The 24,108-nt window shown below is 44.6% G+C and overlaps 1 protein-coding gene and 1 pseudogene across 3 annotated transcripts in view; one reads left to right on the forward strand and one right to left on the reverse strand.

The window, feature by feature from the left end:
• Window positions 1-1,079: 1,079 nt before the first annotated feature.
• The window catches only part of CCDC149 (coiled-coil domain containing 149), a 214,667-nt gene continuing 191,638 nt past the window's right edge, over window positions 1,080-24,108 (reverse strand). For all 3 annotated transcript variants that reach the window (XM_063921861.1, XM_063921853.1, XM_063921870.1), the window contains 2 exons: window positions 3,840-3,953; window positions 1,080-2,760 (listed from right to left, as the gene is read on the reverse strand). In XM_063921861.1, coding sequence (XP_063777931.1) covers window positions 2,237-2,760; window positions 3,840-3,953 — 638 coding nt within the window. In that variant the 3' untranslated portion in view covers window positions 1,080-2,236. The remainder of the gene's footprint in view (window positions 2,761-3,839; window positions 3,954-24,108) is intronic.
• Window positions 11,339-11,456, forward strand: LOC134945563 (5S ribosomal RNA; annotated as a pseudogene).

Below are 24,108 nucleotides of genomic sequence, written 5' to 3' on the forward strand. Positions count from 1 at the left end.
CTACCACTAATGGTAGATATGCACTAGGGTCGACAGGGTCAAAAGGTAGACCAGGTCAAAAGGTCGTCATGGAATAGGTCGACAGTAGAAAAGGCCGACAGGCTCAAAAGGTCGACACATAAAGAGGTAGACATTTATTATTATTTTTTGGGGGTGTTTTGTCACTTTTCTTCCACAAACAAGTTACTATTACCTATCGTAGTCTATGTAGATGGTAAAGTATGAAAAGGTTGAAAAAAAAAAAAACTTGCATTGACCATATGTGTATCGTCCATTGTCATGTCAACCTTTCGACCCTGCCGACCTTTCGAACTGTCAAGCTTTTACGGGACGATCTTTTGATCCTGTGGCTCTAATGCATGTCTACCATTAGTGGTTGAGCTACTGAGTGTAGACCTTTTTAGTGTAGATCTACAGACCGGACACAGTGAGTGGGACGCCCAATCAAAACACACAAATGTGGAAATACCTGCTTCTAATTGGTTCCCATGCTCACTACGCCCCAAACAGGCTGCCATCAGCAAAATGTTATGGCTTGCTCAAATATTTTCACCAAATATATATTGCTCCTAAAAATAATGGTGCCCCCTCTATACTGAATTACAAATGAACTACAAATGCTAACAGGCATCGGGAATCAGCAGCCGACTGCACACATGCCACACACGGCTTATCTAATCTTGTTTAGTGGCACACCAAAGTTACAGAAGCTTTACCAGTTAGGATCACTGGGTAAGTTCCAGACTTAAATGTATGGCTATCCATAAACCTGGACTGTTAGTTTGTTGTGCATTGAGGACCATGGTAGGGAATCCCTGTATTAATATAATATATATACACAACTGTTTACAGAATGTCTTCATCCGGACAGTCATCTAGGAGCTCCCATTCTGTAGAGTGCAGCAACATTCTGGAGATTTCATCTTTTCCAAGAGCGGATCAGTAACTATGTGATATGCCTTAATAATATTGCTTTTCAGTCTTGTATCTCTTATACATTAAATAACCATATACAACACTATGAGGAACATTTGTGGTGTTTTTGGTGCTGGGCTATAACTGAATAGAACAGGAAGACATTTATGCATTGGGAGACAGAGGAGTTTTTATTTAAAGAGAACATATTAGCTATATAATTAGACAGATAGAGGGAGAAAAGAAAGAAAGAAAGAAAGAAAGAAAGAAAGAAAGAAAGAAAGAAAGAAAGAAAGAAAGAGAAAGAAAGAAAGAAAGAAGTGGAGACAGGTGGAGAGAAAGAGAGAGAGATATAGAGAGGTGGAGAGAGAGGTAGAGAAGGGGAGAGAGATGGCGGTTAAAGGAGTAGGGGAAAGATGTAGGAATAGCAACTGGGCTTAGCAGGATTTTAGCTAGAACACTTATGATGAGGGGATCAGTACGTAATCCCGCTGGACGGGATCCCGGCGGTCGAAATACCGACGCCGGAATCCCGACCACACAATCCCAACAGGGGTGGCGAGCGGAACGCAGCCCCTTGCGGGCTCGCTTCGCTCGCCACGCTGCGGGCACGGTGCCTCGCTACGCTCGGCACACTATTATATTCTCCCTCTATGGGTGTCGTGGACATCCACGGAGGGAGAACATATCGGGATTGTGGCGGTCGGGATTCCGGCGTTGGTATTTCGACCGCCGGGATCCCGTCCAGCGGGATGTTGACCGCATCCCATGATGAGGTTGCTGAACCGCACTATACAGCCTTTAATTATACTTTGCACATAGAATTACAATGTTAATATATTAAAATAATCCAAAAGATTAAGAACACACCAAGAAGTGGCAAATAAATATCTATATTGTCTCAAATATATAGATCCCCGTAAAACATCTGTATGCACAAGAAACAACTTGGATGATCAGAAATGATATTGACACCAACATGGAAACATTTGCTTAACTGAAGCAAATGCTGTGCTCACTACAGAGTTCTGATCAGTAAGACTGCATTAGCTAAAGGAACTGTTTTAGGCTTACAGCATTTCTCCTGATCCTATAAACATACACTGCCACATATTTCACAGGCATATACAGTCACACATAATGAGACAAGATAACCATTTTTTACCAATAATAACAAACAGCCTCGTACATCGAATGACAAAAGAGAATGCACTGCCCGATGAAGTGTTCTGTAGATGTTGAATGATGCTTCAACTTATAATAATTGAAAATAAAATCTGTTTTAACAAAGACACAACACATCTTTGGAGACTGCAGGCAGTCATGATCCACAGTCATGCACAGAGGGAAAACTTTCTGAATTGCAAACATTTTTTAAAGATTCATCTATATCGGAGGATGGTGATAGGTCATCTTTAATGTCCGAGTACTTTTCGAGTCCAATGCTTTCTGAGCTGTCATCTGCAGGTTCTATCGTTTCATCTGGTGTGGCTGCGGATAAAACCTCCACCTCTAGTTCTTCAGCCAGCCCTGGACTGGACAGAGGAGTCTCCGAACTATCAAGGGAAGGTTGTCCACCTGCAGTAGTGTGACCTTCAACAGAACCTACAAGGTGGTTCTCCAACTCTACAGCTTCCAGCTTTGCTGTTAGTTCAACAATCTGCTTTCCTGTTTTTTCCAGCTCGCCTTTTTCCGAGCACAGAAGAGGAATTAAAGGATGAAGATACATGTTTTCATAAGTATTACCAAGTGGATCTTGGGAGTTCTCCAAGAGCTGTGTGTCCTCATTTTTGGCCAACATACCCAAATCACTGGAACATATTTCAACAGTTGGTTGTCTGTGTGCTGCAGAGAAAAAACAAAACTGTGTTAGCGACTGTTATGTTCATTTAAGTCTCTACTTATATACTGATCACCGGTTTTTACAGAATGAGCTGTTTGCAAAAAATTATACACATACATCCTAGCAGAATGCATGTAGCATGCAGAGGCCATGGGAACCAGACATAAGCTGTCACATCAGCGATTCAGGACATCCAAAGCTATTCACCTTTTAGGGTTTCATAGCTGCTGATGTTGGGCAGATAACACGTGGCATTATGGAGAGAGAAATAGCTATACACATTATATACTGTATATAGAAAAGACGTCTGTGTTTCAATATAATGTGAAAAAGGCTGGGTACACACTTAGAGGACCAGCAATTGGACTGATGCCCGGGACAATTTCCCTTTGCCACGCACCATGCCAGATTGCCAGTACACACTAGGCGATTTAATGAACAACGGAATGACATCTTGGGGGTCATTCCGAGTTGTTCGCTCGTTGCCGATTTTCGCTATACTGCGATTAGTCGCTTACTGCGCAAGCGCAAGGTTCGCAGAGCTCATGCGCTTAGTTATTTTACACAAAAGTTAGGTATTTTACTCACGGCATAACGAAGCTTTTTCATCGCTGTGCTGATCGTAGTGTGATTGACAGGAAGTGGGTGTTTCTGGGCGGAAACTGGCCGTTTTATGGGAGTGTGCGGAAAAACGCAGGCGTTCGAGTTGCAAAACGCAGGAGTGGCTGAAGAAACGGGGGAGTGGTTGGGCAAACGCTGGGTGTGTTTGTGACGTCAAACCAGGAACGAAAAGGACTGAGCTGGTCGCAATGGCTGAGTAAGTCTGGAGCTACTCAGAAACCGCTAAGAAATTTCTATTCGCAATTCTGCTCATCTTTCGTTCGCACATCTGCTAAGCTAAGATACACTCCCAGAGGGCGGCGGCTTAGCGTGTGCAATGCTGCTAAAAGCAGCTAGCAAGCGAACAACTCGGAATCACCCCCCTTGTTCAGATATGGCAAATTGTGCAAATATCTTCTTAATGTGTACCCACCCTAAAATATAGTCGGATTTCACACCTTCATCCCTGTCTCATTATTACCTTCATAGGTCAGAGGTTTATGGCAAGGAACGTCAGTAAATGTCATCATCGGTGACTTTGGTCTCTGTGTGGTGGGCACTGTTGAATCGGTTAATGAGATGGTGTCCCGTCCTCCTGCCGATAGAGCAAAACTATTTAAACCACACTATTTAAGACAAATGACTAGATCTATCTTTCAGCCTTTATAATAGGACATTAAGAACCACATGAATTACTTGTAGCCCATAGAAAAATAGATCTTTAGCTATAGAAGATACTAGAATGGTATGTGTAACTCCTCTGTGGTAAGCAAGGTGTCATCTCACCTTGTTACATGGCAACCAACATGAACGTGTTCGTCACATGACTGTATAACTATTACCAACGTATTCCATATCGGCTGCATAGAAGGAGCGTTTGTTAGCCTGGTTTGGTTTTCTTTGACCAAATTAGAAGACCGCTGAACAGCATGTGGCCTCATCCTAAAGTATCAAAATCCACATATGTGGCCCCATCTATCTGTAATGTGTTATTATTTTCCTTGTAAAAAGACTTCTACTGTTTTGGCACTGTATTTGTTACCGAATCCAATATAAAATGCTTCTACTAACTTACAAAAGCCCAAAACACCAACATCCATCTTCCTTACTCTTAAAGTAACCCCTTCACCCATGCAGGATCTGCGTCTCACACCCGCAAATCATTACCGGTTTACATTCTCAGTTACAGGATTTTGGACCTGAATTAGATGTATGCAAATGATATGCAAAAATATGCGAATGCCACTGCCACTGGGATTTGTATTGAGATGCCCACCATCTGCTTCGCAAATCCCAGCGGCTGTGTTCAATGAGTCAGCGTCAGTCGCAGTTCAGTATATTGGCGTTCTAAGTAAACTGGTAGTAACACACCAAGGCCGCAGGAAGTAAGACGGCAGAGATAATTACCATTGTGTACAGGATCACAATTGCAGTGTCAAACACTCAGCCAAAATTGTTGCAGCATGCCAGCGTTTTTGCTGCCACTCCCCTTTACCTTCTCCAAACTGTCAATCACTTTGCAAATAAATCCTCTATGCAACTGCCATCACAAGATCATCGCGGGTACGTGTGCAAATTGCTGATAAAGATTTAATCGCGTGAAGAAATCAGATTTGCATTCATTAATTTGCCAGTTTGTTTGGGGACGTACCCACCCTGTGGATTAAGCTGCCAGTGTGTTTGGGGACGTACCCACCCTGTGGAATGCCTGACCTCACGCAACAAGACTTACTCCTACCCTGCTCCCTGGAAACACTGTTGCATAAACTTAAAACACTTGAAAATGTTCCATTATGCCAATTAAGCTCTTACACAAAACCAAAAATAAATAAAAAATAGAAAGCGCTGGTAACCGTGTAAAAAAGGCTTTTATTTTTATTTGATATATTCTATTTATTCTTTTTCTAAAATAGAGTTTATATCTCATACATGTATAAAATCCTACCATACAATATACAATATTCACAAGCCATATATTACAATTTTTATCTCATTTATCCTAGTTCAGAAATGCATTAGTTTAGCAGCTTTAATTATACTGGCATTTTCAGCTGAGCCTGGATAAATGACATTAACTTGTTACAATTTGGTCTATCCTGACTATTCACAGCTAAAACAGACACTGTTTAACCACTTTAAAAAGGTAAAGTATGTCCTCAATACATTTGTCAGAGAGACTGTCCACAGCTGTGTAATTAGAACACCTTATCATGAAGCGTTGTTGTTTAACCACTATAAGTTCTGATCCATTGCCGGCAATTAATTAAAGCTTGTATTCAGATGAGTCCTTTTTATATATAGACCAAGTTCTTAGTGGTCGCTTAAATTAAAGCTCGCAGTATAGTAGACTGTGCTCCAATGTGGTGATTAAAACATGGCCATGTTTGGTGAGCTAAAAATTGGATATTACCATATCTTTCCTGTGAACCTTGGTCCGTACACTCCCGGCCCTGGTAGCGAAATTCCTTTTAACGGGTCCTTATCCGGAGGTCTGAAATAGGTTCCACAGCCAAAGAGATAGGGTTATGTGTTATCCCTTGGTATCCTCTGATTGTAATAAAATGCATTTCTCCGCCTGTTTCCAGTAATCGGCGGCTTCCTCAGTCAGTGTAGTTTCCCCCTCTACCTGGACACCTTTTATTTCAAATTCTCGCGGCGCGCGCATGCGCCCACCCGCGTGTGTTCCAGGCCTCTCTTTCAATACGTGATAGATTCCGCCGGACCGCATCGGTCTCCCGGCTTCACCACATTAATCATAATTAGGGCTCTCCTCGGCCGCCCTATATCCACACATGTATCCACACATGGTTTTGTTTTATTTAGTCATAGCAACCGAGCACATTTAATAGATTAAACCATTCTATCTTTCTCTCTACATATATATAGTATCATACTAATACCCATATAAATCTCTATATAAATAAATACACTTTTTTTTCTCTTATTCTAGCTCTTAGCCTTATATATATTCCTTTTAAAATTCTTTGTATAGCATCCAACTATTTTCTACTAATAAAACATCAATTGTCTTTTACCAATAATATACAATATTTATTTACTAGTTATATAAATATACATGGAACAGGTATCTTATATATTCCCAATATTTTTTACTAATAAAACATCAATTGTCTTTCACCAATAATACATAGTGTTTATTTACTGATTATATTAATATACACGGAACAGGTATCTTATATATTCTACAAACTATATATGCCGATCCCAATTTGGACTCAGCATTCTGACTCTCAATGTAGACATATTTTTTATTATTATCATTCACTTTTTTATTTTATTTATTTATTTATACTTATTTAATAATATACTAACTTTCATTCATAACAAGTTTACTACCAGACCAGAGTTTTTCTGTGACCAAACCCCAATCACAGATATGTTCTCTCTGATTCTGAGATAAGCAGATTAGATCATAATCAAAGTACTTCTCTATTATCAGAATTAGAGACAGCTTTTCTTCTTCCTACCAACCAATAACTAGGGCTGTTTTGATTTAATTAAACTGCCATATGGCATCCTTTGTTAGCCACAATATAACCATGAAACTCATAACTAAATCCTACAGAGAGGGAAGAAAAAAATGGGGGGAGGGGGGAAGGATGAAAGGGGAAGGAAAAAGGAAAATTAGAAATATAGGAAACAGAACTCTAGATAGGTAACGAGGGAACTTATCTAAGCAAGATCTAAAAGGAGTCTAATACAAAATCAATTATATATTATTAAGTTCCACCGTATCATTTAGTCCATGTGGAAGCAGGGTGTTCAGCCTATAAATCCAATAAGCCTCCCTGCGACATAAATGTCCAAATCGGTCACCTCCCCTAGTAGTTTTCTTGATCTGCTCAATCGCTTTTACTCTAATATCCCCAAATGTGTAACCCACACAGTTCACAATATGGTCCGAGAGGGGATGATTTTTTAACCCTTTTATTATATTACGTCGGTGTTCCATAAATCTGGTGTTGAGCATGCGTGTGGTACGGCCCACATACTGTTTACCACAGCCACATTGTATTATGTAGATTACAAAGGAAGATTTGCAATTTATAAATTCCTTAATTTTAAAAGAATCACCACTGTGGTTTGAAATAAACAAGCTCTATTTCTTACAGTTTGTGTGTTTACAAGTATTGCATGTTGTTCTCCCACATCTATGGAACCCCGGCGGTAAATCCGGAATCCAGGTTTTTTCTTTTTTATTGTCATTTTCACTTTTATATCTAAAATGACTGGACACTAGTTTGTTTTTAAAATTTTCTGACTTCCTAAAGATTATCCTTCCATTCAAATCCACTACCTCCTTTAGAACCTCATCCATCTTTAACAATTCTGAATTTCTCTTAATTATTCTTTTAATCTGATTAGCACAATTATTATATTTTGTCGTAAACAAAGCTGATCTTTCCCCCCCATTGTTCTTCATTCTCTTCTTCTCCATTAGAAGATCATTTCTATCCATTCTCCTAACCTCACTCAGGGCTGACTGTACAACCTCAGTTGGATAACCTTGTTCCAAAAAGGATACAGTCATAACCGCTGCCTGTCTCTCAAAGATTTCTATCGAGGAACAGTTTCGTTTAAGTCTAATCAGTTGGCCCTTAGGTATATTTTCTTTCCAACTTTTTGTATGAGAGCTCCTATAATCAAGATATGTATTTTGATCTACTTTCTTTATGTATGTTTCCGTTACCAGTTCTCCTCTTTCCACTGATATTGCAATATCCAAAAATGTAATATTACTCCTACTTATCGTGGAGGTGAAATTAAGGCCATAAGCATTGGCGTTAAGACTAGTGATAAACGAATTAATAGAAAGTGTATCCCCCTCCCAAATGAAAAACAAGTCATCTATATATCTACCGTAGAGGACGAGGTTCACCCCGAACCCACCTCCCCACACATGCTCCTCCTCAAACCGCCCCATGTATAGATTGGCGAAGCTCGGGGCAAACCTCGTCCCCATAGCGGGGATCTATTAAATGTGCTCGGTTGCTATGTCTAAATAAAACAAAACCATGTGTGGATACATGTGTGGATATAGGGCGGCCGAGGAGAGCCCTAATTATGATTAATGTGGTGAAGCCGGGAGACCGATGCGGTCCGGCGGAATCTATCACGTATTGAAAGAGAGGCCTGGAACACACGCGGGTGGGCGCATGCGCGCGCCGCGAGAATTTGAAATAAAAGGTGTCCAGGTAGAGGGGGAAACTACACTGACTGAGGAAGCCGCCGATTACTGGAAACAGGCGGAGAAACGCATTTTATTACAATCAGAGGATACCAAGGGATAACACATAACCCTATCTCTTTGGCTGTGGAACCTATTTCAGACCTCCGGATAAGGACCCGTTAAAAGGAATTTCGCTACCAGGGCCGGGAGTGTACGGACCAAGGTTCACAGGAAAGATATGGTAATATCCAATTTTTAGCTCACCAAACATGGCCATGTTTTAATCACCACATTGGAGCACAGTCTACTATACTGCGAGCTTTAATTTAAGCGACCACTAAGAACTTGGTCTATATATAAAAAGGACTGATCTGAATACAAGCTTTAATTAATTGCCGGCAATGGATCAGAACTTAATAGTGGTTAAACAACAACGCTTCATGATAAGGTGTTCTAATTACACAGCTGTGGACAGTCTCTCTGACAAATGTATTGAGGACATACTTTACCTTTTTAAAGTGGTTAAACAGTGTCTGTTTTAGCTGTGAATAGTCAGGATAGACCAAATTGTAACAAGTTAATGTCATTTATCCAGGCTCAGCTGAAAATGGCAGTATAATTAAAGCTGCTAAACTAATGCATTTCTGAACTAGGATAAATGAGATAAAAATTGTAATATATGGCTTATGAATATTGTATATTGTATGGTAGGATTTTATACATGTATGAGATATAAACTCTATTTTAGAAAAAGAATAAATAGAATATATCAAATAAAAATAAAAGTCTTTTTTACACGGTTACCAGCGCTTTCTATTTTTTATTTATTTTTTATTCTGATTTATGGGCTGAGTACTCCCTAATTGAAAGCTGTGGCAACTGTGTAGGTATTTGGTTGGCGCCAGGAGATTTTCATTATTTATTCTTACACAAAACCTCTAGTAGCAGATGACCTATGTCTTTCATCTTCACAGATACCTGTCTGAATTGATCAGGAACAGCACCCCTCTTGTGCTGCACCTACTGTAAAAGGAAAATAGTATTTTGGTACCGGTATATCCTTTTCTCGTAGTCCGTAGAGGATGCTGGGGTCCACATTAGTACCATGGGTATAGATGGGTCCACCAGGAGCCATTGGCACTTTAAGAGTTTAAGAGTGTGGGCTGGCTCCTCCCTCTATGCCCCTCCTACCAGACTCAGTCTAGAAACTGTGCCCGAGGAGACAACATACTTCGAGAGAAGGACTTAACACAGATAGTGGTGAGATTCATACCAGCTCACACATACAAGGCATGTCAAGACAACTAGCTTGAACTATTCAGCAACGGCTGAAACCTTACTTACCCAGTAACAATGCAGTACTCAACTAAACGAAGTGGTACTGAACCAATTAACAACAGCAGGAAAACGAATAGTACCGGAACCAAAGAGAAAAAGAAAGACTATATGTCTTTTCTGGGGAACACTTTTAATGATGAATGAAATTATGAGTTTTATTTAAAATATAACTTTTATTGTCAACCTTCATAAAATATTGACTATAATGAAAAAGGAAGGGGGGGGGAAAACAAGGAAAGGTACACTTCCGGTCCGGTGGTCCGAACTTCCGGTCGGCGGACCGCGGACACCGGCGTCTCCTCGCCCGGCTCACCCTTCTCCACGGACTCTCTGTAGCTGCGTCCAGCGACCAGTGGGGGTACTTTACCCCTCTACATAACAGTAGGTCCCCAGCTTGGCTCTGAAGATTTTATTTACCAGTTTCCCGGACAATGTGTGTTTGATTGTTTTTTGCCTCAGGAATATTTCTTTAGGATTACAAGTACATAACAGCACCAGATAGAGGCACCTGTTTTCGGTTAATCATAATAACAACCCAGGGAGACTTGTATATTTGCAATATCAAAGCAGCCCGAGGGTCCTGGTCATATCATCATTATATTAACAATTATCTTTGATTTCACATAGGGGATTTTTTGGATAAATCACGCACCTAAAATAGGATGCACACATGACCCATTTGAGGGTATCATTGTAGTACTTAACATACGTGATTTACCATATAATAATATTCATTTTTTGTAACAACCATTTCCAAAACATAACAGATTTCTGGAACACCCTCTCATTCTGTTTAAACAATTTTGGTGGCTCTGCAATGCAATTTGTCAACAGAGCACCATTTTGTGAGAAAACAGGACAGTAGAAGTGTCCCTCTAACTTTCTTCGGTATCAGTGTCGTTCCACGCCACCCTCTCATTTTTTCATTCGATGCCCAGGCAGATGATCAAAAAGCAGAAGTGGCGGGTTACTTAACCTGATCCCCTTTCTCCCTCCGCTTCTCTCTCTTATTTTCTTTCTATTACTCTCCAGTCCTTGCGCATCCAATTCACAGCAGGGCCACACCATCATTGCCTCAGGACCTCCATCAACCTGGGAGACCCCATCTGATATTTTTGAGATAGATATATATATATATATATATATATATATTTTGACATTGGAACCCGTGCCTGCCTTGGTGTTTATAGGACTTTCAGCCATTAATATATGGGATTCAAGACTTACCTCTGAAAAGAGGTGGCACCTAAAACAGTCCGTTTTTGAAGCCAAGACCCGGCAGACCTCACGTTACTCTTCAAGTGTGGGAGAATATCAGAGAACATTTGACACTTTTTGTTTTGGATTCGGGAGCGCTCATAATATCATGGGCCTTTACAAGAAAATTCTGGGAAATTCTCCCAGAATCTAGGATATCAAGCTCCTGGTGTCATCAGGTGTGGGATATATCTACCTGCGGTCAGACCATACTGAGTATGCCCAACCTCGTCTGATCTTGGAAGCCAAGCACTGTGGGCCAGGTCAGTACCTGGTTGGGAGACCACCAGGGAATACCGGGTACTGCAGGTATTTTTATCCAAACCCAGGACACAGGACCAAGAATCACTTTCCTCCTCCTTTTCCCCTTCTATTTGAAAATCTTCGATACACTCAGGAATTAGAGTTGAGCCAGGCCTAATTTATTGTTTGTAAATAATAATTTTTTGAATTTTTTTCCAGTGATATTTTCACTACATGTCAAATTGTTACAATTCCAGGGAGAAAATTTCACACCAATACACAAGTTTTACATAATAATTTTTTGGAGACACCTATATATTTTCGCTCACAAAACCATCAAGCCTAACTGTCATCGCCATTATATCAGTGATTTATTTAGATAATATTTTCTTGACTTATTTAGACTACAGTATAGTTATTCCATTATTTGTAATCATTAGTACCTTTCCTTGTCCCCCCCCCCCTCCTTTTTCATTATAGTCAATATTTTATGAAGGTTGACAATAAAAGTTATATTTTAAATAAAACTCATCATTTCATTCATCAATAAAAGTGTGCCCCAGGAAAGACATATAGTCTTTCTTTTTCTCTTTGGTTCCGGTACTATACGGGAACCATCTCCCCCCCCTTTTGTACCATGGGGATGTACCAAAGCTCCCAGAATGGGAGGGAGAGTGCGGAGGCTCCTGCAGAACTGATTGACCGAACTTCAGATCATCAGAGGCCAAAGTATCGAACTTGTAGAACTTTGCAAACGTGTTCCACCCCGACCAAGTTGCCGCTCTGCAAAGTTGTACTGCCGAAGCACCCCAGGCAGCCGCCCAGGAAGACCCAACCTTACGAGTATAGTGGGCCTTAACAGAATTTGGACACGGCAGTCCTGCCGTAGAATAGGCATGCTGGATAGTGAACCTAATCCAGCGAGAAAAAGACTGCTTAGTAGCAATAGCCAATCTTCTTGGGATCGTATAGGACAAACGGAGAGTCCAACTTCCTGTGACGAGAGGTTCTCTTCACATAAATCTTCAGAGCCCTCACGACATCCAAGGACTTTGAAGTAATTGAGGAGTCAGTAGCCACTGGCACCACAATAGGTTGGTTGATATGAAATGCCGACACAACCTTTTGAAAGGAACTGCTGGCGAGTCCGGAGCTCAGCTCTATCCTCATGGAAGATCAAGTAAGGGTTTTTGCAAGAAACACGCCTAGCAGAAGCTAAGGCCAACAAAGTGACCGCCTTCCATGTAAGAAATTTGAGCTCCACCTCCTGTAGAGGCTCAAACCAATCCGACTGGAGAAACTGTAACACCACGTTAAGATTCCAAGGTGCCATAGGCGGTACAAAGGGAGGTTGCAGAACTTCCTTCAAAAAGGTCTAAACCCCAGGGAGGGCAGCTAATTGCTTCTGAAAGAAAATGGACAGGGCTGAAATCTGGACCTTTACAGATCCCAATCTCAGCCCCATATCCACTCCTGCCTGCAGGAAGAGGAGGAAACGCCCCAGTTGAAATTCCACCGCAGGAAACTTCTTGGACTCACACCAAGAGACATATTTCTTCCAAATACGATGGTAATGTTTAGACGTTACCCCTTTCCTAGCCTGTATGAGGGTAGGAATCACTTCTTTCGGAATACCCTTCCGAGCAAGAATCAGGCGCTCAACTTCCATGTCGTCAAACGTAGCCACGGTAAGTCTTGATAGGCGAACGGTCCCTGCTGCAACAGGTCCTCTCGAAGAGGAAGATGCCTCGGCTCTTCTTGCAGTAGATTCAGAAGGTCCGTGTACCAAGCCCTTCTTGGCCAGTCTGGGGCAATGAGAATCGCTTGAACCCTTGTTCTCCTTATGAGCTTTAGGATTCTTGGGATCAGTGGGAGAGGTGGAAACACGTACACTGACTGGAAAACCCACGGAGACACCAGGGCGTCCAACGCTACTGCCTGTGGGTCCCTCGACCTGGAACAATAACGCAGAAGCTTCTTGTTGAGACGAGAGGCCATCATGTCTATTTGGTGTAGGCCCCAAAGATCTGTTACCTCCTTGAACACCTCCGGATGGAGACCCCACACTCCCGGATGGAGATCGTGCCTGCTGAGGAAGTCTGCTTCCCAGTTGTCTACTCCCGGAATGAAGATGGCTGACAGTGCCAGCGCGTGCTTTTCCGTTCAGAGGAGTATTCTTGTGACCTCTGACATTGCCGCTCTGCTCTTCGTTCCGCCCTGTCGGTTTATGTAAGCCACTGTTGTTACGTTGTCCGACTGCACTTGAATGGCCCGGTTTTTTAGAAGAGGGCCCGCCTGAAGAAGACCGTTGTAGGGAGTGACACAGACTCCTTGATAAAGACCCCAGTGCAGGGGTGGAAACGCGTCGGAGGTGACAGCAAAGAACGCCTAGGACAGCTGTGTGACTGCGATACCGGGGTACTGACTACAGCATTGTGTAACACCAAGGGTGCCCGGGACTCGCCTTTCATATGCTGATTTGAACTGTTTGCTCAGTTCAAAAAACTCTGGTAATTTCAATCATTATACCTGTGCTGGACGAATTGCTGCTTATGTATTCTGTGGAGCTAAACATATTGTGTTTTCTATGTCATTAAAAATGTTTTAACTATACTTCACTATATAAATTCTTTCCTTTTCCATATATCGTCTGAGCCACCTGACATTGCTCTGAGAAAAAGTCAGACCACTCTTGCATTCTAAAACAACAGCGCCGGATAAGTGATACCTATTTCTTGACCACTTCACTATTGCCTTTGCAATCCATGCACTAGCAATAGTGGGACGTAATATGGCCCCTGAAGCACTGTACACTGATTTCAGAGTATTTTCAATTTTCCTATCTGCCGACTCCTTTAAGGCGGTAGATCCCGGTACCGGTAAAACCACCTTCTTTGAGAGTCTGGATACAGATGCGTCAACAATCGGCGGGTTTTCCCACTTTTTCCTATCCTCCTCAGGGAAAGGAAAAGCTACCAGAATCCTCTTAGGGATCTGAAACTTCTTTTCAGGATTCACCCAGGCCTTTTCAAATATAGCATTCAGCTCTTTTGACGCAGGGAAGGTTAGCGAGGCTTTCTTGTTTTCAGTGAAAAAAGCCTCCTCAAACTGCTCAGGTGTGGTATCATTAACATTAACCCATCCCTGATAGCCTCTATCAACAATTGCACCCCCCTTGCAAGAGATGCGCACCCCTGCAATACATCCCCATCACCATCTCTAGTGTCAGAATCGGTATCCGTGACGTCTTGTGTTACCTACACAAGCGCACGTTTGTGGGGGTATATAGAGGGGTGACCTGAGGTACCTGACAAGGGCCACACAGCCATAGAGGACTGCAATACCTGGGTTGCAGATTCATTACTGGCAACCCTGTCAGAAATCTGAGAAATCCAAGTCTTGATAGAGGAAAACCACTCTGGTTCCCTTGCTGTAATCTGTGCTAAACCTGGGAGGATAAATCCTCTCCAGCATATGACACTGTATCCATGGACATTGCTTCTGGTGACCACCGAACACACCATACACACACAGGATGGGGTAAGACAGAGTTTCCCCCCCAAGAATGGCAAGAGAGAGACAGAGATTGGAGCCAACCCACACCAGCACTTTACACAAGGAGAAAAACCCTTTTCAGCGCTGACTTGTGCTCCTTAATAGGACACACAGTCAAATAATCAGCCTCCCCTCCCTTCTACAACTCCCTGGTACCGTATTTCAGTAATCTGGAGCTGCTGTGGAGGGACCAGGATCTTCCTTCAGCTATCAGCATGCAGGAAAATGGCGCTGGAATGCTGCAGGGTCCGCTCTGAGGAGAAGCTCTGCCTCCTTCATGGCGCGGTCTTCCCGCTCTTCTGCATTTGAAAACTGGTCTGAGGAGTTGTGCTGGCTGAGATCCCTGGGGCCCGACAGGCTTGCTGACCAGTGTGAGGGGTAAGCGCTGGCCCAGGGTGCCCCGCACAGTGTGCCTCTGGTACCGTCCAGGAGCGCCCCATCCCCTGTTGCCGCCATCTTCACACCGGCCCCCCGCTTGCTAGGAAGGTCGGTGATTGACTCACCACTGCTTCAGTTCTGTAAGGGGCCGGCGGCATGCTGCCGGGGTGAGCGGTTCCCCTGCGGCGGAGACCGATCAGCCCCTCTGGAGCTCAGTGTACAGTCAGCGGAGTTAAGTGGCTCAGACTCCGCAGGGCGGACACTGCTCCCCCCCTTAGTCCCACGCTCTAGGGAGGCTGTTGCCAGCAGCCTCCCTGTAAAATAAAAAATAAGAATTTACTTACCGATAATTCTATTTCTCGGAGTCCGTAGTGGATGCTGGGGTTCCTGAAAGGACCATGGGGAATAGCGGCTCCGCAGGAGACAGGGCACAAAAGTTAAGCTTTAGGATCAGGTGGTGTGCACTGGCTCCTCCCCCTATGACCCTCCTCCAAGCCTCAGTTAGGATACTGTGCCCGGACGAGCGTACATAATAAGGAAGGATTTTGAATCCCGGGTAAGACTCATACCAGCCACACCAATCACACTGTACAACCTGTGATCTGAACCCAGTTAACAGTATGAGAACAGAGGAGCCTCTGAAAGATGGCTCACTACAACAATAACCCGATTTAGTTAACAATAACTATGTACAAGTATTGCAGATAATCCGCACTTGGGATGGGCGCCCAGCATCCACTACGGACTCCGAGAAATAGAATTATCGGTAAGTAAATTCTTATTTTCTCTATCGTCCTAGTGGATGCTGGGGTTCCTGAAAGGACCATGGGGATTATACCAAAGCTCCCAAACGGGCGGGAGAGTGCGGATGACTCTGCAGCACCGAATGAGAGAACTCCAGGTCCTCCTTAGCCAGGGTATCAAATTTGTAGGATTTTACAAACGTGTTCTCCCCCGACCACGTAGCCGCTCGGCAAAGTTGTAAAGCCGAGACCCCTCGGGCAGCCGCCCAAGATGAGCCCACCTTCCTTGTGGAATGGGCATTTACATATTTTTGGCTGTGGCAAGCCTGCCACAGAATGTGCAAGCTGAATTGTACTACAAATCCAACGAGCAATAGTCTGCTTAGAAGCAGGGGCACCCAGCTTGTTGGGTGCATACAGGATAAAACAGCAAGTCAGATTTCCTGACTCCAGCCGACCTGGAAAACTATATTTTCAGGGCCCTGACAACATCCAGCAACTTGGAGTCCTCCAAGTCCCTAGTAGCCGCAGGTACCACAATAAGCTGGTTCAGGTAAAACGCTGACACCACCCTAGGGATAAACTGGGGACGAGTCCGCAGCTTTGCTCTGTCCGAATGGACAATCAGATATGGCTTTGTGAGACAAAGCCGCCAATTTTGACACTCGCCTGGCCGAGGCCAGGACCAACCGCATGTTCACTTTCCATGTGAGATATATCAAATCCACAGATTTGAGTGGTTTAAACCAATGTGATTTTTGGAATCCCCAAAACTACGTTGAGATCCCCCAGTGCCACTGGAGACATCAAAAGGGGTTGTATATGCAGTACTCCCTTGACAAACTTCTGGACTTCAGGAACTGAAGCCAATTCTTTCTGGAAGAAAATCGACAGGCCGAAATTTGAACCTTAATGGACCCCAATTTGAGGCCCATAGACACTCCTGTTTGCAGGAAATATAGGAATTAACCTAGTTGAAATTCTTCCGTGGAGCCTTCCTGGCCTCACACCATGGAACATATTTTCACCTAAACTGTGATAATGTTGTGCGGTCACCTCCTTCCTGGCTCTGACCAGGGTAGGGATGACCTCTTCCGGAATGCCTTTTTCCCTTAGGATCCGGCGTTCACCCGCCCCTGCGTCAACGCAGCTGCGGTAAGTCTTGGAACAGACATGATTCTTGCTGAATCAAGACCCTTCTTATCTCTTGAAGTTCCGGTTACCAAGTCCTTCTTGGCCAAACCGGAGCCACGAGTATAATTCTTACTCCTCTCCTTCCTATAATTCTCAATACCCTGGGTATGAGAGGCAGAGGAGGGAACACATACCCGACTGGTACACCCACGGTGTTACCAGAGCGACCCAGCTATTGCCTGAGGGTCTCTTGACCTGGCGCTTCAGGTGGGACGCCATCTTATGACCACCTTTGGTCTTTCCCACGGTTTACAATCATGTGGAAACTTCCAGATGAAGTTCCCACTTTTCCGAGTGGAATTCATTCCTGCTGAGGAAATTCAGTTTTCCACTCCCGGAATGAACACTGCTGACAGTGATATCACATGATTTTTTTATTTTTTTTTTGCTCAGCGAAAAGTTCTTGCTGTCATTGCCCTCCTGCTTCTTGTGCCGCCCCGTCTGTTTACGTGGGCGACTGCCATGATGATGTCCGACCAGATCAGCACCGACTGACTTTGAAGCAGAGGTCTTCCTAGGCTCAGAGCATTGGAAATTGCTCTTAGCTCCAGTATATTCATGTGGAGAAAAGTCTCCAGACTTGACCACATTCCTTGGAAATTTCTTCCCTGTGTGACTGCTTCCCAGCCTCTCAGGCTGGCATCCGTGGTCACCAGAACACAGTCCTGAATGCTGAATGTGCTGTCCTCTAGAAGATGAGCACTCTGCAGCCCCCACAGAAGAGACACCCTTGTCCTTGGAGACAGGATTATCTGCTGATGCATCTGAAGATGCGATCCGGACCATTCGTCCAGCAAATCCCCCTGAAAATTTTTTGCGTGAGATCTGCCGAATGGAATTGCTTCGTAAGAAGCCACCATTTTTCCCAGGACTCCTGTGCATTGATGCACTGATACTTGGCCTGGTTTTAGGAGGTTTCTGACTAGTTCGGATAGCTCCCTGGCTTTCTCCTCCAGGAGAAACACCTTTTTCTGGACTATGCCCAGAATCATTCCTAGGAACAGCAGACGTATCGTCGGAAAAACGCTGCGATTTTTGGACTATTTAGAATCCACTCGTGCTGTCATAGAACTACTTTAGATAGTGCTATTCCGACCTCCAACTGTTCTCTGGACCTTTCCCTTTTCAGGATATCGTCCAAGTAAGGGATAATTAAGATGCCCTTTTCTTTGAAGAGAATCATCTTTTCGGCCATTACCTTGGTAAAGGCCCGGGGTGCCGTGGATAATTCAACGGCAGCGTCAGAAACTGATATTGACAGTTCTGTACCACGAACCATAGGTACCCTTGTTGAGAAGGGCAAATTTGGACATGGAGGTAATCCTTGATGTCCAAGGACACCATATAGTCCCCTTTTTTCCGGTTCGCTATCACTGTCTGAGTGACTCCATCTTGATTTGAACCTTTGTATGTAAGTGTTCAAAAATTTCAGATTTAGAATATGTCTCACCAAGCCGTCTGGCTTCAGTACCACAATATAGTGTGGAAGAATAATACCCTTTTCCTTGATTGTAGGAGGGGTACTTTGATTATCACCTGCTGGAAATACAGCTTGTGAATTTTTTCCCAATACTGCCTCCCTGTCGGAGGGAGCCTTTGGTAAAGCAGACTTCAGGAACCTGCGAGGAAAAGATGTCTCGAATCTCCAAACTGTACCCCTGGGATAATACTTTGTACGATCTAGGGGTCAACTTGCGAGTGATCCCACTGCACGCTGAGACTCTTGAGACGACCCCCCACCTCACCTGAGTCAGCTTGCACGGCCCCAGCGTCCTGCTGAGGACTTGGCAGACTCGGTGGAGGGCTTCTGTTCCTGGAAAGGGGCTGCCTTCTGCAGTCTACTTCCCTTTCCTCTATGTCTGGGCAGATATGACTGGCCTTTTGCCCGCATGCCCTTATGGGAACGGAAGGATTGAGGCTGAAAAGACAGTGTCTTTTTCTGCTGAGATGTGACTTGGGGTAAAAAGGTTGGATTTCCCAGCTGTTGCCGTGGCCCCCAGGTCCGATGGACCGACCCCAAGTACCTACTTTCCTTTATACGACCATACTTTCATGTGCCGTATGGGATCTGCATCACCTGACCACTGTCGTGTCCATAACATCTTCTGGCAGATATGGACAACGCACTTATCTTGATGCCAGAGTGCAAATATCCCTCTGTGCATCTCGCATATATATATATATATATATATATATATATAGACTGCATCCTATTAAATGCTCTATATCACTAAAATATTTTCAGTCAGGGAATCCGACCAAGCCAACCCAGCACTGCATTTCCAGGCTGAGGCGATCGCTGGTCGCAGTATAACCACCGTATGTGTGTATATACTTTTTAGGATATTACTCCAGCTTCATATCAGCTGGCTCCTTGAGGGCGGCCGTATGATAAGCGTGTGAGCGCCTTATCCACCCTAAGGGGTGTTTCCCAACGCGCCCTAACTTCTGGCGGGAAAAGGTATAACGCCAATATTTGCTATCGGGGTAAACCCACGCCTCATCACACACTTCATTTTATTTTATCTGATTCAGGAAAAACTACGGTGGTTTTTTCACTGCCACATAATACCCATCTTTGTGGTACTTGTAGTATCAGAAATATGTAACACCTCCTTCATTGCCCTTAACGTGTGGCCCTAATGAGGAATACGTTTGTTTATTCACCGTCGACACTGGATTCAGTGTCCGTGTCTGTGTCTGTGTCGACCGACTAAGGTAAACGGGCGTTTTAAACCCCTGACGGTGTTTTTGAGACGTCTGGACCGGTACTAATTGTTTGTCGGCCGTCTCATGTCGTCAACCGACCTTGCAGCGTGTTGACATTATCACGTAATTCCCTAAATAAGCCATCCATTCCGGTGTCGACTCCCTAGAGAGTGACATCACCATTACAGGCAATTGCTCCGCCTCCTCACCAACATCGTCCTCATACATGTCGACACACACGTACCGACACACAGCACACACACAGGGAATGCTCTGATAGAGGACAGGACCCACTAGCCCTTTGGAGAGACAGAGGGAGAGTTTGCCAGCACACACCAAAAACGCTATAATTATATAGGGACAACCTTATATAAGTGTTTTCCCTTATAGCATCTTTATATATATGTCTAACGCCAAATTAGTGCCCCCCCTCTCTGTTTTAACCCTGTTTCTGTAGTGCAGTGCAGGGGAGAGCCTGGGAGCCTTCCCTCCAGCCTTTCTGTGAGGGAAAATGGCGCTGTGTGCTGAGGAGATAGGCCCCGCCCCCTTTTCGGCGGGCTCGTCTCCCGCTCTTCAACGGATTCTGGCAGGGGTTAAATATCTCCATATAGCCCCCGGAGGCTATATGTGAGGTATTTTTTGCCAAATAACAGGTTTCCATTGCTGCCCAGGGCGCCCCCCCCAGCGCCCTGCACCCTCAGTGACTGCCGTGTGAAGTGTGCTGAGAGCAATGGCGCACAGCTGCAGTGCTGTGCGCTACCTTAAGAAGACTGAAGAGTCTTCTGCCGCCGATTTCTGGACCTCTTCTCTTTTCGGCATCTGCAAGGGGGCCGGCGGCGCGGCTCCGGTGACCCATCCAGGCTGTACCTGTGATCGTCCCTCTGGAGCTAATGTCCAGTAGCCTAAGAAGCCAATCCATCCTGCACGCAGGTGAGTTCACTTCTTCTCCCCTAAGTCCCTCGATGCAGTGATCCTGTTGCCAGCAGGACTCACTGTAAAATAAAAAACCTAAAACTAAACTTTTCTAAGCAGCTCTTTAGGAGAGCCACCTAGATTGCACCCTTCTCGGCCGGGCACAAAAACCTAACTGAGGCTTGGAGGAGGGTCATAGGGGGAGGAGCCAGTGCACACCACCTGATCCTAAAGCTTAACTTTTGTGCCCTGTCTCCTGCGGAGCCGCTATTCCCCATGGTCCTTTCAGGAACCCCAGCATCCACTAGGACGATAGAGAAAACTCTAAACTAAACTTCTTTAGGAAAGCTCAGGAGAGCTCCCCTAGCTGTGACCGGCTCGTCCAGGCACATTTTCTAAACGGAGTCTGGTAGGAGGGGCATAGAGGGAGGAGCCAGCCCACACTCTTAAACTCTTAAAGTGCCAATGGCTCCTGGTGGACCCGTCTATACCCATGGTACTAATGTGGACCCCAGCATCCTCTAGGACGTAAGAGAAATTAACCCCTTATTCCAGACCATCAAACACTTCCTATAAAGACCCCTGTAACAGCTAAGCTTTGTGTGTATTCATACATCAATCCAAAAATATACTGATAGGTTAATTGTCTCCCAACAAAAATTAACCCTAGTAAGAATGTGTGTGCGTGTACATGTGGTAGGGAATTTAGATTGTAAACTCATCTGGGACAGGGACTGATGTTAATGTCCAAATATTTTCTGTATAGCACTGTGGAATGTGTGTGCTATATAAATAACTGGTAATAATAAATAAGTACTACAAGTATCTTACTTTCCCATTAACACTTTGGTGTAAATTTACTAAGTGGCGCTTTTCAAAGCTAAATCCAGCAGCCGAGGATGCATTAAAGGGCAATAATACTAAAATACAAAACCAGATGTGTTTTGTATTTATTGCTGCCCCTTTAATTCCACCGGCTGAAAGAGCCAGAGTGCTTAGTAAATTTAGCACTTTGTGTTTTAGTATGCCGTACTTAATATATTACAAGCTATCATCTAAGGCAGTGATTTTCAACCTTTTTCAACTCGCGGCACACTGAAAAGTTTTTAAAATTCCCAAGGCACACCATTGTCCCCCACGGGGAAAAAAACCACACACATTGGCTCCCACAGAAAAAAAACAATTATATTGACTGGCCCCCACAGAAAAAATAAGAATTTACTTACCGATAATTCTATTTCTCGTAGTCCGTAGTGGATGCTGGGGACTCCGTCAGGACCATGGGGAATAGCGGCTCCGCAGGAGACAGGGCACAAAAGTAAAAGCTTTAGGATCAGGTGGTGTGCACTGGCTCCTCCCCCTATGACCCTCCTCCAAGCCTCAGTTAGGATACTGTGCCCGGACGAGCGTACACAATAAGGAAGGATTTTGAATCCCGGGTAAGACTCATACCAGCCACACCAATCACACTGTACAACCTGTGATCTGAACCCAGTTAACAGCATGATAACAGCGGAGCCTCTGAAAAGATGGCTCACAACAATAATAACCCGATTTTTGTACCAATAACTATGTACAAGTATTGCAGACAATCCGCACTTGGGATGGGCGCCCAGCATCCACTACGGACTACGAGAAATAGAATTATCGGTAAGTAAATTCTTATTTTCTCTGACGTCCTAAGTGGATGCTGGGGACTCCGTCAGGACCATGGGGATTATACCAAAGCTCCCAAACGGGCGGGAGAGTGCGGATGACTCTGCAGCACCGAGTGAGAGAACTCCAGGTCCTCCTCAGCCAGGGTGTGCCCCTGACCAAGTAGCAGCTCGGCAAAGTTGTAAAGCCGAGACCCCTCGGGCAGCCGCCCAAGATGAGCCCACCTTCCTTGTGGAATGGGCATTTACATATTTTGGCTGTGGCAGGCCTGCCACAGAATGTGCAAGCTGAATTGTACTACACATCCAACTAGCAATCGTCTGCTTAGAAGCAAGAGCACCCAGTTTGTTGGGTGCATACAGGATAACAGCAAGTCAGTTTTCCTGACTCCAGCCGTCCTGGAACCTATATTTTCAGGGCCCTGACAACATCTAGCAACTTGGAGTCCTCCAAGTCCCTAGTAGCCGCAGGTACCACAATAAGCTGGTTCAGGTGAAACGCTGACACCACCTTAGGGAGAAACTGGGGACGAGTCCGCAGCTCTGCCCTGTCCGAATGGACAATCAGATATGGGCTTTTGTGAGACAAAGCCGCCAATTCTGACATTCGCCTGGCCGAGGCCAGGGCCAACATCATGGTCACTTTCCATGTGAGATATTTCAAATCCACAGATTTGAGCGGTTTAAACCAATGTGATTTGAGGAATCCCAGAACTACGTTGAAATCCCACAGATGCCACTGGAGGCACAAAAGGGGGTTGTATATGCAGTACTCCCTTGACAAACTTCTGGACTTCAGGAACTGAAGCCAATTCTTTCTGGAAGAAAATCGACAGGGCCGAAATTTGAACCTTAATGGACCCCAATTTGAGGCCCATAGACACTCCTGTTTGCAGGAAATGCAGGAATCGACCGAGTTGAAATTTCTTCGTGGGGCCTTCCTGGCCTCACACCACGCAACATATTTTCGCCACATGTGGTGATAATGTTGTGCAGTCACCTCATTCCTGGCTTTTACCAGTGTAGGGACGACCTCTTCCGGAATGCCTTTTTCCCTTAGAATTCGGCGTTCCACCGCCATGCCGTCAAACGCAGCCGCGGTAAGTCTTGGAATAGACACGGTCCCTGCTGAAGCAGGTCCCGTCTTAGAGGTAGAGGCCACGGATCTTCCGTGAGCATCTCCTGAAGTTCCGGGTACCAAGTTCTTCTTGGCCAATCCGGAGCCACGAGTATCGTTCTTACTCCCCCTTGCCGTATAATTCTCAGTACTTTTGGTATGAGAGGCAGAGGAGGAAACACATACACTGACTGGTACACCCATGGTGTTACCAGAGCGTCTACAGCTATTGCCTGAGGGTCTCTTGACCTGGCGCAATACCTGTCCAGTTTTTCTGCTGAGGAAGTCTGCTTCCCAGTTGTCCACTCCCGGAATGAACACTGCTGACAGTGCTATCACATGATTTTCCGCCCAGCGAAAAATCCTTGCAGTTTCTGCCATTGCCCTCCTGCTTCTTGTGCCGCCCTGTCTGTTTACGTGGGCGACTGCCGTGATGTTGTCCCACTGGATCAATACCG

This window comes from Pseudophryne corroboree, chromosome 1, assembly GCF_028390025.1.
Source record: "Pseudophryne corroboree isolate aPseCor3 chromosome 1, aPseCor3.hap2, whole genome shotgun sequence".
Classification (NCBI taxonomy): Eukaryota; Metazoa; Chordata; class Amphibia; order Anura; family Myobatrachidae; genus Pseudophryne; species Pseudophryne corroboree.